This window comes from Asterias rubens, chromosome 19 (assembly GCF_902459465.1).
Source record: "Asterias rubens chromosome 19, eAstRub1.3, whole genome shotgun sequence".
In the NCBI taxonomy this organism is placed as follows: domain Eukaryota; kingdom Metazoa; phylum Echinodermata; class Asteroidea; order Forcipulatida; family Asteriidae; genus Asterias; species Asterias rubens.
In genome coordinates this window covers 4735654-4750069 of record NC_047080.1, presented here as the reverse complement: position 1 = coordinate 4750069, position 14416 = coordinate 4735654, and the positions used below count along the sequence as shown (strand labels likewise).

The following is a 14416-nucleotide window of genomic DNA, read 5'->3' as shown; positions in this document are numbered from 1 at the left end:
TAGGCCTTACCCCCATTAGTCATATCATTCAACATTAGAGTGTGTGTGTGTGGGGGGGGGGTACAGGGGGACCCTCCCCCTTCCTCCAAGTCTGAGAGCGAACAGCTGATAGGAAGGTTTCATTCAGCTCATGTCGCAAGATTTATTTTTGGTGGATATCTGATAAAAAGTCAAAACATTCTAGCAGTTGCTCCAACCATGCTCAAACTCTGCACCTCTTTAAATTTTGTCTGCAGACATTGAACAACACATTTTAAAAACAGAATTTAAAAAATAAAAAATAAAGGGGATTGTGAATCTAGATGATGCATCATTGTGTTATAAACTTCTTAATCTAATTACCAATATCTGGTAAAAGCTGCATAGTTTCTGCATGCTCGGGGAAACAACTACGCCTAATGAAGACTCTCCTCGGCTTGAACGTCTTGTGAACAGCAAGAAGTTCCTGAGATAGTGGACAAGGGGTGGTTAGAGGGACTAACGATCAATTAGTGGGAAGACAAGCTGGATTAATTGGAATATCCTAATTGGGTTGTGACCTGTTCTGATTGGCTCGATAAACATGTGACATGTTTTTTTGTTTTGTTTTCTTTGTCTGTCCAATTAACTTAACACCAGACTATGACCTCAAGGGGTCAATGTTTTTAAGAGATTTAAAGGGGGATTTTTATGTAGTTTATTTCTTGTCTCAAAGCAAATACTCAATTTAGGGGGCCTTAGATTGAGTAACGTTTTTAAATTTAAAATTTTTATTTTTGAATTTTGTTTTTATTGCGTAAGCTAGCATAATTGGTCAATTTGCAGGAACTGTGGTTGATTCGAAACATAAATGAATAAATTTGTTTATCTCAGATCAAATTAAAAAAAAAATCATAACAATTTAGAATGCCCTCTCATTGTACAGTAAGGGCTTTTTAAACCAAAGAAAAACACCATGTAGAAAACGTTCTGGGGACCTAGTTTCAGTTCATTGGCTATGGCCAGATTTGGTCCAGAATGCAGGACAGTTTTGCCCAAAAAATCCTGGTGCGAATCCTAATATCAGTGGGAAAAACTTATAGTTATAATGGATTCAAAAATATGGCCAAACCATCAAAACATTGTCCAAGGTGACAGATGGATAGTTTGGATGTCAAAGTGATCCATCAACACGATGAAGCCTAGGGGCACAGATTGACTTCTGAATCTTCAAAATGATTTAACCTTGGCTTCAATACTGGATAATTGTACCAGGTTGACAGGCACAAGAACATCACAGGTGTGCTCTACATAAGAGGTTTATTTCATGGCCATATATGGTGAGAGGTCTCGTGAATGAGTGCAACTTTATGTTCTGGACAAGTCGGTGCAATTTGTTTTGATGTTTTGAAACAAATTGAAAACAAAGTGTGTACTATTTCACCAAAGAGAACTTTAAAGACCAATAAAATCAAAGGCATACAGAAATAAGCCTCAATGTTCAAGAAATGTGAGTGAACATATGAATCTTTTCAATAGGATGACAACTGCAGGTTGCCCATTTTTAATGTGGGCACTAGTTTGCATTATTGCTTTTGTCATTAATAACAAGATACTGGAATGATACTCAAATTGATTTCTACAGTGATGTAAACCAATATTCTTAACACAAGAATCTAAGAATTAATACACTTTTCTGTTTCATCATCTTCAGATCCCTGAGCTCCGAGACGACATCTGCGTCCCAGATTACTGCTGTATCCATGACAACACTGACAATCCCAACCCCATCTCTGCTGAAGATGACCTTGAAGATGCCACTAGTGATGATGAGAATCTTGATGATGAAGTAGACATCAATGCTTGGTTCGGACCAGCTGGCACCGTCTCCCCTCTACACACTGACCCTAAACACAACTGTCTATCTCAGGTGGTTGGAGAGAAATACATTCGTCTTTATGGAGAAGATATGACACCTAGCGTCTACCCACATCAAAGCCATCTTCTGCATAATACTAGCCAGGTAAGACTTTCACAAATTTGTATTGTGGCAGGCCTGATACTTCACAGATGCATCAAAGGCGATTGCCTTCATGCCCCCGATCATTACCTTGGTGCCTTTGAAATGATCCAGTAGAAACTTACAACTTCCTTAAGGTGCCCTTTACCAAGGAGAAAAATACTTGGTGCCCTTGCCCTACCAAAAATTAAGCATACAGGGCTGGTGTGGTGTCTCGTAGGGAATTGCTGGCGAAATGTTCTGATTGCTGGATCATCAGGGACCGGGTTCAATTCCTAGTCATGACATTTTTTGTCCTTGAGCGAGGGACTTAACCATGATTGCTTCTCTTAACCCAGGTGTATTAATGGGAACCTGTGAGGGCTGAGACAGTACTGTGATGGCACTAACTTCTTAGCATTTTGTGTAGGCGCCTTGATCGGTTTCTGGAAAAGTACGCATTATAAATCCATATTATTATTATTAGCACTAGTTTAAGCAGCTTGAGGTTGTAGAAAGTTAGAGGAATGTTCTAAAAGTATGCCTGATGAACAGGGATAATAACAAAGCACTTTTTACTTCCCCTAGGAAATTTGGGTAGCCTAGATTTTAGAAGCATGTTTTGCCATAAAGGTATCTTCAATCTATTAACATTCACATCCTCTGATCTGAAAAGGAGGAACTATGATAATTTTAAACAAGTAGGTTGCACAGTTTTTAGTAGACCATGTGGCAAATGGAGAAGTGGCATTTACTAGCCCATACATTGTAAATGTTTTACCAGACGACGTTAACCAGGCTAGTCTTAGTCTGAAGAGTACGTGTAAGTTCTGTGATAACTGTAGTGTTGGAAGTTTTGAAAGTTTGATTCAGGAGGCTTTGTAAATTCAATGTGTGATGGAAACATGTCATTGGTGCAGGTGACTGTTTTATGTCCCCTTCCCTTCCTCAGTTCCCAAGCTGAGTGATGACCAGGTGACTGTTTTATGACTCCCTCTGTCCCTCTAACCAGTGTCTGCACTGATTTCTTGAAGTAAAATCTGACACCCTATTAAAGGAAGTGCCTACAGAGAAGTGACTACGGCTGAGTTGAACTGTTTCCATTGGTTTCCTGACAGTTCACAGACATTTCTAAAAAGCAAATTAAGTTACAGGAAAAGTATAAGAACAAGGTTTTTGAGATAACTAAATTATTAGATTGTGGCACTTCTGGACTTGATGGGCATTTTAGTCTGGTACTGGTTCCTCACCCTTTCAACCCCATCCCTCAGTGACTGATCCCAGTCACAGTCCCATGCCAGCCCTCATTTACTCAATTCTTGACCCAAATCTGACGAGCATTACTGGCCTGGATAATCTTTAAGAGTACAAGGCCATTTCTAGTTTGCAAGGGGCACTTCCAGTGGAAAATGTTAAAGTATATGGGAAACTGAAGGGGCACCAAGGTAAAGACATCGGGCAACAGGGCCTCCTTGGCCTCCAAGTTATTCTAAGCCTGCATTATTACAACCACGTTTACTATGGGCGGCCAAAAGGGCCAAAAGCTAAATAAAATAAAAACTAACTATATTTTTGAAAACTAACATAAAAAACGAAAATCAAATAAAATAAAATAAAACGAATAATAAATTAACGAAATATATGTGTTGATCGTAAACACAGAGCACCAAAAAGTTATAATGAATATCGTTTAAAAAAAACAAAAAAAACAGTATACTGTACATTTAGACTAAAGGGAAAAGTTGAAGAATTAATCAAAACTGGAAATATTAATCCATTAGAAAAAATTACACTAAATGAAAACAAAATTAACAATAAAAAAATGTTTATCCCTTAATATAATCCATTGGAAAAAAAACACACTAATTAAAAAAAAAAAAGGTTATAATAAAAAACGTTTGTCCCAAATATGTGTCTAAATTAACAATAAAAAAAACTATCCAATAAAATAATTCATTAGAAAAAAAATACACTAAATAAAATAAAAATTTATAATAAAAAAATGTTTGTCCCTTAAAAATAAGTACACGAAATGTTTTTCAAATTAACAATAAAAAAAACTATCCGTAAAAAAAAAAAAATCTTTTTTTAAAATTAATTCTTACCTAAAAACCAACAATGTAAACTAAAGTGCACAAACTACGTTGAAAAATTAAAACAAACACTGAGGGCGCAAACTAAAGACAAATTTTGTAAAGGACAAAATAATTGTGTAAAGGACAAATTGTGTAAAGGACAAATTTCAGAATCAACGAACAAAAGTTTTTACGAACTGACCATAAATGAACATAGAGGGCGCGTATAATGGCGACTCGCGAATTTATTTTCCTGGTTGTTTTTAAGGTTAAGGCCAAGATTTTCCAATTGGCTGCAAGACAGCATCTTCATCGTACATCACTTCGCGCCGGGCCAGTGTTCCCCTATTATTAAAGCTATAATTTCCTCTATGGTCTCAGATGCTGGTCATGAAATTGCAAGACGACTTAAAAGTTAAAAACTATTGTTTGGTATCCATGGAGGTAGGATCCATATGGAGCATTTTGCCATAAGCAGCTGAAAGCTGGCCTACTCTGGTGGCTTACGATCAGGGATAACATGAAAATAAATTAAAATCAGTGATACAGTCTGCTCTGAAAACCAGTTGAAATTTTGGACTTTTGGCTGGTGCCCGATTAAATTTTTTGGTAGTGAAGAAATTTTGTTAGCAGTATGATTTGCTAAACAAATGAAACTGGTGGGCCCTGTTAGTATTCACAGTGAAAGATTTTTTAATCTTGGGGGAAGGGAATCTTGAGGGATTCGAAAGCGTCCTTGGTTTTTGAAACGTAAGTGATGCTGCAAATCTTGAAACGTGAGCCTATCGACTAGGGATTGAAAGAGACCTTTTGATACAATATAGCGTAACTTGGAACCTACATTAAATGTGTCTTGGAATGTAAAGCGTAGCTGGGTAGCTTGTAAAGCATAGCTGGGTATCTTGGAACGTAAACGTAGCTACTATTTTGGAACGTAAGCGTAGCTTGACTCAGGCTTGAAAATGTATACCGTTTTGATAGTATAGCGTAACTTGAAGGAAAGTAAGCGTATCTTGGAACGTAAGCGTATCTGAGTAGCTGCGTAGCCAAGGAACAACCATGGTTATAAGGTTGGAGACTTTTTGTTATAAGTTGAAACACAAAGGTTTATTGAGCAACTGTAGATCTGGTTGTGTGACATACAATGGGCTTACTAGCAAAAGATTAAAAGCATGAGTGTAGACTTGTACAAGTCCTTCGTAAGTATTATCACAACACTATAATACATAATATCTTTTGGAACGTAGTCTTAACCATATCTTTTGGAACAACTCATGGGAAATTGCGGATTTTGATTGCTTAGTCGAGTCGCGACTATTGGTATTCAACCCACTTGGTTAGTCGTGCGACTAAGACCGTACTATGAAAGTAGTCGCGATCAAATTCGTGAAGTGCGCACGGGCACAACAAAATCCCCCGCTAACCTGTGAAAATGTTGACGTAAGCAAAGAATTTCCTGCTTTCCAAAGTGTTGATTCTTTGCTTACGGTGAGGAGCTGCTAACGTAGAGTACGAATGCGCAAGAGCCGAAATTCCCCGCTATCTTGTGAATACACGCTTGACATAGTGCAGAATTCCCTGCTTCCGAAAGCGTCGATACGCACAGTACACAGAGCCATGGAATTGGGGGCGGGCTCCAGTGCTCTGATGTGTACATGAAAACCCCCATTATAACATTTTTTGCAGGTCCATAGCACACACATGATCAGCCATGAAAGCACAGGTTTTTATCAATGATCGCCACCATGCATGGACTGTACATATACATGTACATGAACCCATCATGCATGGACCCATGCACTGCAAGCAAAGGCGGGGCGGTCAACTGTGAAATAAAATTGTTTTTTATTATTATGGCTCCATGAAATCACATGTTTCAACCCATACAGCTGTTCTAATTATATGATAATAGCTTTAATAATAGGGGAACACTGGACCGGCGAGAAGTGATGTACGATGAAGATGCTGTCTTGCAGCCAATGGGAAATCTTGGCCTTACCACTGGGAAATAAATTCGCAACTCGCCATTATACGCGCCCTCTATGTTCATTTATGGTCAGTTCGTAAAAACTTTTGTTCGTTAATTCTGAAATTTGTCCTTTACACAATTTGTTTTTGTCCTTTACACAATTTGTCCTTTACAAAATTTGTCTTTAGTTTGAACCCCTCAATGTTTGTTTAAATTTTTAAACGTAGCTTGTGCATTTTAGTTGACGTTGTTGGTTTTCAGGTGGAGTTACTTTAAAAAAATTAATGTAATTTATTTGTTATGTAAATTAATGTAATTTTTTTAAGGATAGTTTTTTTTTAATGTTAATTTTAAAACATTTCGTGTAATTATTTTTAAGGGACAAACCTTTTTATTTTTTTTCATTTTTTTAGTATTTTTTTTTTCTAATGGATTATTTTATTGGATATGGTTTTTTTAATTGTTAAATTTCGTGTAATTATTTTTAAGGGACAAACATTTTTTTATTTTTTTTTTATTTTATTTAGTGTATTTTTTTTCTAAAGGATTATTTTATTGGATTTTATTTTTATTGTTTTTTTTTATTGTTAATTTAAAAACATTTCGTGTATGTATTTTTAAGGGACGACATTTTTTTTTATTATAACCTTGTTTTGAATTTAGTGTAATCTTCTTTCCAATGGATTATTTTAAGGGATAAACATTTTTTTTATTGTTAAATTTTTATTTTATTTAGTGTAATTTTTTTCTAATGGATCAATATTTCCAGTTTTGACTAATTCTTTAGCTTTTCCCTTTCGTCTAAATTTACAGTATACTGTTTTTGTTTGTTATGTTATTCATTTTAAACTGTTGATGCTCTGTGTTTACGAACAACACATATATTTTGTTAATTTATTATTTGTTTTATTTTTTATCTTTAATATTTGTAATTGTTCTTTGAGTTTTTTTTGTTATGTTAGTTTTCAAAAATATATTTTTGTTTTTATTTTATTTAGCTTTTGGCCCTTTTGGCCGGCCATAGTTTACCACCTGTTATGAATGAACTCTTCCAAATTCTATAAAAGAATAGTACTCTACAAAAAGTCAATCTTAGCTTCCAACCACTAAGATCTTGCAAGTCACTTTCTTAATTATGACCCTTTGTCAAACTTTCATCACCCAAATCCAGGGAAGAAAGAAACGATACAGTCATTGACCATTATTAATTAAATCTCTGACATACAGTCAACCATCCCCTTTGTTCGTAATAGACGATTACAAAGTGATTAATTTAACTAAATTATGAGTACGTGACATATATCTGCATCAACTGTAACAAGACATGCCTTTCCAGGATTGGATTGTTCAGCCGTAGAAGGCGCTGCACCTCTAAAACCCAACTAGCGCATTCAATTCAATTGTCTCTCGAGACGGACCGATGCCAGCAAATTTAACTGAGATTATTTATTTCAAACGGGTCATTGGTAACGACTGAGGGGGAAAGTTTATTGACTCGTCAGTGACCCCCCGGGATTTTGAAATCATTTCTGGAAGCAGCTTTGATGTCTCAGTTATTATACCTCTTTACTTGATCCAATCTTAGATAAAAAACACCCTCAATGATGCATCTCAAGTCACTTCAGATTACAGACCACCATCTGACTGAAGTGGCGGCAAGTTTCTCAGAAGACGCTTTCCCTTTCTTGCTCTCTTGGTCTCGCTCTCTCTCTCTGAGTCACCCTTTGACCTGATTGGCAAATGGGAGACTTTCTGGGACGATAGAGGGCAGCAGACTTACCGGGTAAATCCATTGTTCTCAGAATTATGCGCATGTTCAGAACTACGTAAACAATTGAAATTTACCCGGTATGTCTGCTGCCACCTAGCGTTGGAAAGTCTCCTATTTCCTTACCACAGATTGGAGAGGGTTGGAACAGCATGGTGATAAAATACATGATAGAGAAACCAACGGGCTGAGTGGTTTCTGTCCCTGCCTTTCACTTCTGTGGACCCCCGTTCGAATCCCATCTCAGACCAAAGCCTTGCATATATGGATTTGGTCGTCACTGACTGGTTGCATGGGTTTTTAAACTAAGAGATGTTTGCAGTACGCTATGTGAAATCTCCCATGAGTAAACCCCCCTTAGTTAATACTGCCACCGTGCAAAGTTTCAAATAGTACCTTCATGCAGTGTTATAGTCGAGTCACTTGGGTCGAGTCCGAGGGGGAGTCCCGAGTCACTTGGTCCGAGTCACGAGTCACTTGTTTAATTAATTAAATAGTTAGAAAACTTCAACCGGTTCACCAATATTGCAAACCATTGTCGAGAAATTAGAATTGGAAACGAAAAAATAAAACAATATAATTTAAACAAAGTTCTTTACCTTCAGTTTAAATTTCATTTCAGGTTTTACAATTTCATGTGTTTTCCCAATTTGGGGCTTTCCTCCAACATGTAAACTGAATGTTTCTTCTCGTTTCACAATCATTTCACCGCTTATTGTTCTGTTTGATACTTAAGAAATAAATAAATACTATGTTGAGAGTATGTTTGAAACTCTACACAGCACTGTAAACTTTAAACATCCGAGAACTTATTCCAGCTTCCATAACAACAAGTTCTTGAGCTCCGCTTCGGGTTACAACACCAGCTCACATCAAAAAGCCATCACCCAACAATGTCAGAAATTCCCCCCTCCAGTGATCATCGCCAAGTTGAACAAAAGCTGAAAAGGTTTCTTTGGAATATTTGTTGTTGGAATCAACATATTAATGGCAAACTGATCCCTGGATCAAACAGGATTATTCCGTGTGTTTGCTACATTTACCAAACGGCAACTGAACACTTTGTTCAGATCAACCGCATGAGACGACCTCATAGCAAAAAAACAAATTACTTTCCATTTCTTGAACAGTTTAACCCCTGCTTTTTTGGAAAGTGAGAATTATATTAAGCAGTGTTTGAAATCCTGAGGACGTAAAGTCTGACTTAGGGGGGTGGTTTTCAGAGTATAGATTGACTTTGCTTTGTCGCTGAAAAGAAAACGTGTCCGCAGTCGGCCGATGATAGTCAGACACAATAGTTACACCTGGAATAAATGGTGGTTGTATAGACTTGGTATAGAGACAAAGTATAACTAGGGGCGCTGTGACCCGATGACAAGTCTGCTTTAGTACTATAGTTCCAGTGGCTGGTTTTACAATGGATGCGTCATAGTTTCTTGTCATTGGCACGTTCAGCAAGTTAGTGACTGTTATGTACTTTGCTACATTAACATGTTATTCCTGAAGGGAGGTGTTGTTACATTGTGAATGGTTTTACAGGAAGAATGCTGTAAAGTGCTGGGATTTGTAATGTAAATCTTTGACACTTGTGTTAGCTTTAAATTCACAAGTGTGCTGACAATGTTAATCTTGTAGTTTTAGAAATGGGCAATACAATAGAGTCACAATGTTCTTGTTAAATTCAGTAGTTGCACTGAAATCCCTGACAACCAATAATGCCCCAGAAAAACAGTAATGTAGCGCCTAAAAGACATAGGCCTACTACATGAACAGTTATTTGGGAGGTTTTATAAGTGGGGTGGGGCTTCCTCCCCTTTCTTTACCCCCTTCTTCTCCCTGTCCCTCACACAAACTTTTGTACATCATGTATGCTTGACAAATCTAAACACAAATCACCATTCATTTATTAGCACAATTTTTTTATCACTCATTCTATACCCCTCTTCCCTTTCAGACGAATGCCCTTTTTCACCCTTTTTTATTCAAAGAGAATATGACACAACAGTGGCCAGGTTACCTGTAAATCATAAGTTTACCTTCTGTGTGTAATATAGGCCTACACCTGTACTGTACTTGTACATAGTTACAGTGTACACAGTTCGGATTCCTAGACACAAAAGTAGACACAGGTGCAACCTTATCATCAAAGTGAACCGTATTGAACGTTGCACCTTACTTTCCTGAGACCTGTGGACAAAAATTCACATATTACTCGGGTTGGTATTCGAACCCCTGACCTTTGCCATGCTCGTACAGATTTCTTACCACTAGACCACTGAAGCCATCCCAGTCAGTAGCTAGAGGCAGTTATAGTTTGGTCACATTCTAAGGATCCCATGGGCTACCCCTCACCTGGCCAAAATATGGGGGTTAAACATGCCCCCTCCCATCCAATCCCAAGCCCAGCCATTTGTAGTCTACATAATTTCTGGTTAAACCAAACAACTTCTGTCTCAAAAATTGAGGTTTAAGCTCTGCAGTACATATTTAGACAGCTGTTCAAGTACAATAAAATGTATTATTTGTTTTACCTTAAACCTACTTTTCCTTCTTGGTTCAACACAGATCATATAAATCGAACCAAAACTACAATCCTTCTCTGACTTGTCAAGACTGGACAAGAAAAACATCCCATAACTCACGTTCCTGACACCCTTTCAATGTCTCTGAACCCTGTATCAAAAAAAACTTTTGTCAAGCTCCGATTCCAAAAACCTGTCCAACTCTGCAAATACTTTTGTGTGTTTGGGGATCTGCACTTTATTTAATATGGTTAAAACATCAAAGCCCGTGGGCAGTTTTACTTTGTACTTGGTAATTCCGCTTTTGTATACAGACAGAAAAGACAGATTTTTTTTTAGGCTTACAGGTAGCAACTTTTTTGAATGGCTTTGTCAAAAAGTTGAAAAGTTTGATGAAGTGGGTGGATGGTTTTGTTAGGGATTTTTTTCAGAAAGGGTGATTGGAAATTGTTTGTTTTGTGAGGATTTTCAAAATGGTTTTGAGTTGATCATACTCCTTCAAACTTACAGCCCTCAAAGATTGATAACATCCCAGGTTGTTTACTTTTGTCACTGATTTTTTTAAATTCACGCCGGATGATAATTCATTGAAAAGTATTGCAGTTAATTTGAATGGGATACTGGCCCTTAGAGGAAGACCTGTCTTCATATAAATTAGATTCTCGAAGGCTGATTGATTGGTTATAAATATTACAGGTGTATTTAGTTCAATGAAAATTTCCAGCAAATGGTTCTTCACAATTGAGTCTTCTTAAGGTACCCAAAACACCCTTTTCCTCTTTTCACACTTAACAAATTTATCCACAAAGAAAGCTGATGCTGAAATTTATTTGTAAGAATTACTATTATAAAGCAGCAAAAGCGCTCTTCTGTGAGCCACCATGCATGCAGTTTTTACTACCAGTGTATTCATCTGCACCAAGTCAAATTTCCAAACCTGTCAAAACTTTCATCTAAAAAGTTCAGGTCTTTTATCCAAATTGCAAAACTCATTTCCCCCGTGGTGCTTGCGCAGCTGTTATGCTGTCCAGAACAAGTTAATAATAATAGAACTGTTGTCAGTACAGAATTAAACCAAAGATCCCATTAGGTAACTGCTAAAAATAATTGTTGGCAAACTTTGTAACGCGCAATGGAGAGCATTGTTGACAGTATCAAACGATGTGAGAAACGGCTCCGGTGGTAATGTATTTTTTGAGAAAGAGGAAATTTCTTGCTAAAGACTTTTATTATGCATCTGAAAGCACACAAACTAATGCAACAAGGCTGTTTTTTCTTTCATTGTTCTTTTACAACTTTGATATCCGAGCTATTGAGTCAAATTTTTCCAAGATTTGTTATTTTATGCAAAATGTTGAGCTACACAAAGTGAGAATACTGGTCTTTGACAATTTACCAAAGGTGTCCAATGCCTTTAAGCGACGGCGAGTAAGGATTATTGTTCTATACACTGTTACTCTCCTGAGGTCTTTGAGGTCAACGGATGCTCCCAAAGGTGCTACTAGTTGTAATCCAGTAGTTGTCCAGAGTAGTGGTCAACTCCCAATGGTGTGTCCATACACTTACCATACATCTGGCTTGAATTTCAACCAACAGTCGGATTGATCTGGCAATAAGTTAAATGGAACCAGTCTGGAAATGTCACACTTATATTACAGAAAGTTATTGTACACAGTAAAAATATATGATAATCAAACAGCATTCATCAGAGTATTGTTGCTATGTCACATGGTTCAGGCATGCTTTTGTATAGCAACCTCCTGCTAGGCAAAGCCTGTTACTTATGTGCCATACACATTCATTTAAAAGTGTGCACTGTGGAAGTGTCGGTGCTGAGCAGTTAAGAGCATCGAATTTAAACTCTGGTGTTTCTGATCAGCAGAGTGTGGGTTCGAATCCCCGGCGGAGACACTTGTGTCCTTTTAAAAGCAAGACACTTTTACATTGCTTCGTCCTTCGGATGGGATGTAAAGCCGCTGGTCCCATGTGTTGTGTAGTGCATGTAAAAGAACCCAGTACACTTATCAAAAACAGAAGGGGTTCGCCCCGGTGTTCCTGGCTGTGGCTGCTATATGCGCCGTAGAACAATGTTAGGTGCTTAGAAGGTGCTAAATAATTGGGTCTCAGAATTCATCACTGTAATAACCTATCTTTCTGGAAGGTTGTATATAATCAGCGCCTTGAGTACCTTGTTTGGTAGATATGTGTGCTATTTTTATAAGACTTCGATATCATATCATATACTGAGTGTTTGCCGTCTCTTACATAACTTCGCAGAAGCTTGCCCCAACCCATGTGACATAGCAACTGTCTCTGAAGTCTGTGGAATTCAAATTTAAAGGCAGTGGACACTATTGGTAATTACTCAAAATAATTATTAGCATAAAACCTCACTTGGTAACGAGTAATGGGGAGAGGTTGGTAGTATAAAACATTGTGAGAAAGTACTTGTGCTAGACATTGTTCAAACTAAACTGTTGTGGCGTAAAAAGTCTGTAAATCCTCAGAACTGTTGGACCATTTTCAAGCTTTCTAATTTATCACCTCAGGAAATCGTTTTTAACAAAGCATTTTCTCTGCTGTAAAGTTAATGGTTATCCTGAGACCCTCTTATTCTTCATCACCAGGCAATTTCTACTCTCATCTAAACCACCTCAAGAATAGTACACTTAGTTTCAGAATGGTCATTTATATTTCATTTCCAGGTTGTGAAACTAAAATTGCCACAAGAGATTTGACTCTCTTGATTGTAAAAGTCTATCCACCAGAACAGGAAATCTCATCTCAGGAAATGAACCATTTGATTCCAAATTTCAAGGGTCATTTTTGGTTGTATTCAGTTGTCCTGGAGACAGACTGCCCTGGGACAAGGGTGTCAAAAAGTAGTGTCCTGACACCTACATAAATTAAGAGTGGTTATTTATTGCTGACAGACATAAGTGTGTTTCTTGAATAGTGCAGAGAAGTGAGAAAGAATTCTCAGAGCCCACCCAGCTAGGGTCTAGCCAGAATTTAGTAAAAGGTTACTCAGAGTTTAAGAAGGGTTTTCGAGACTGATTGCTAAGCAATATTTTTTACACTCCATCAGGGTGTAGAGAATTTTACCAGATATGTTAACATTTCTGAAGCTGCTAACCATAAGTAGCACTTGTAAGCAGGTTATTGACTGGCTACCTTCTCACTTTCCACTGAGATGGTCAAAATCCAAGTTGAACCTTGGCAGTGGACACTATTGGTAATTACTCAAAATAATTATAATCATAAAACCTTTCTTGATTATGAGTAATGGGTATAGGTTGATAGTACAAAACAATGTGAGAAACAGCTCCCTCTGAAGTGACGTAATTTTCATTGAATTTGATTTTCGAGACCTCAAGTTTAGAATTTTAGGTATCGATCTGAAAGCACACAACTTCGTGTGACAAGGGTGTTTTTTTTCTTTCATTGTTATCTCACAACTTTGACGACCGATTGAGCTCAAATTTTCACAGGTTGGTTATTTCATGCACATGTTGAGATACACAAACTGTTAAAGACTAGTCTTTGATAATTACCAATAGTGTCCACTGTCTGTTAAAGCCATTGGACCCTTGCGGTAAACAGTGTTGTCCAAGGCCCACACTTTGTGTACCACAACTTCTATATCAAAATAACAAACCTGTGAAAATTTAGGCTCAATCGGTCATCGGAGTCGGGAGAAAACAACGGAAAATCCCATCCCTTGTTTCCGCGCGTTTCGCCGTGTCATGACATGTGTTTAAAATAAATCCGTAATTCTCGATATCAAGAATTGATATTGTTTTGCTGTTTTCTCAAAAAGCAAAGCATTTCATGGAATAATATTTTAAGAGAAGTCTTTCACCATTGCCTTCTGTAAACCCTGCAAGTTATTTGTAAATCTGTGAACTTTTTATTTTTTTTTCTGAACCGAAAGGGTCCAATGGCTTTAAGGGAGAGCTTGCCTATAGATGTACCTTTGGTAATTACTCCAACAATCGTATGACCATAAAAACTTACTTGGTAAGGCACTGCAGCTTTTCACAAAGTGAAAGCTTTTAAAAAACATTCCCTTCAAAGGAATGTAGTTTTAGAGTCAGAGGGATTCAACCATATTTCAGTTTGAGA

At 37.3% G+C, this 14416-nt stretch overlaps 1 protein-coding gene across 1 annotated transcript in view; it reads left to right on the top strand.

The window, feature by feature from the left end:
* Positions 1-14416, top strand: part of LOC117303239 (lysine-specific demethylase 8-like) — a 52800-nt gene that overhangs the window by 24901 nt on the left and 13483 nt on the right. Inside the window, exon 7 of the mRNA XM_033787388.1 lies at positions 1673-1981. Within this exon, the coding sequence (XP_033643279.1) occupies positions 1673-1981 (309 nt within the window). The remainder of the gene's footprint in view (positions 1-1672; positions 1982-14416) is intronic.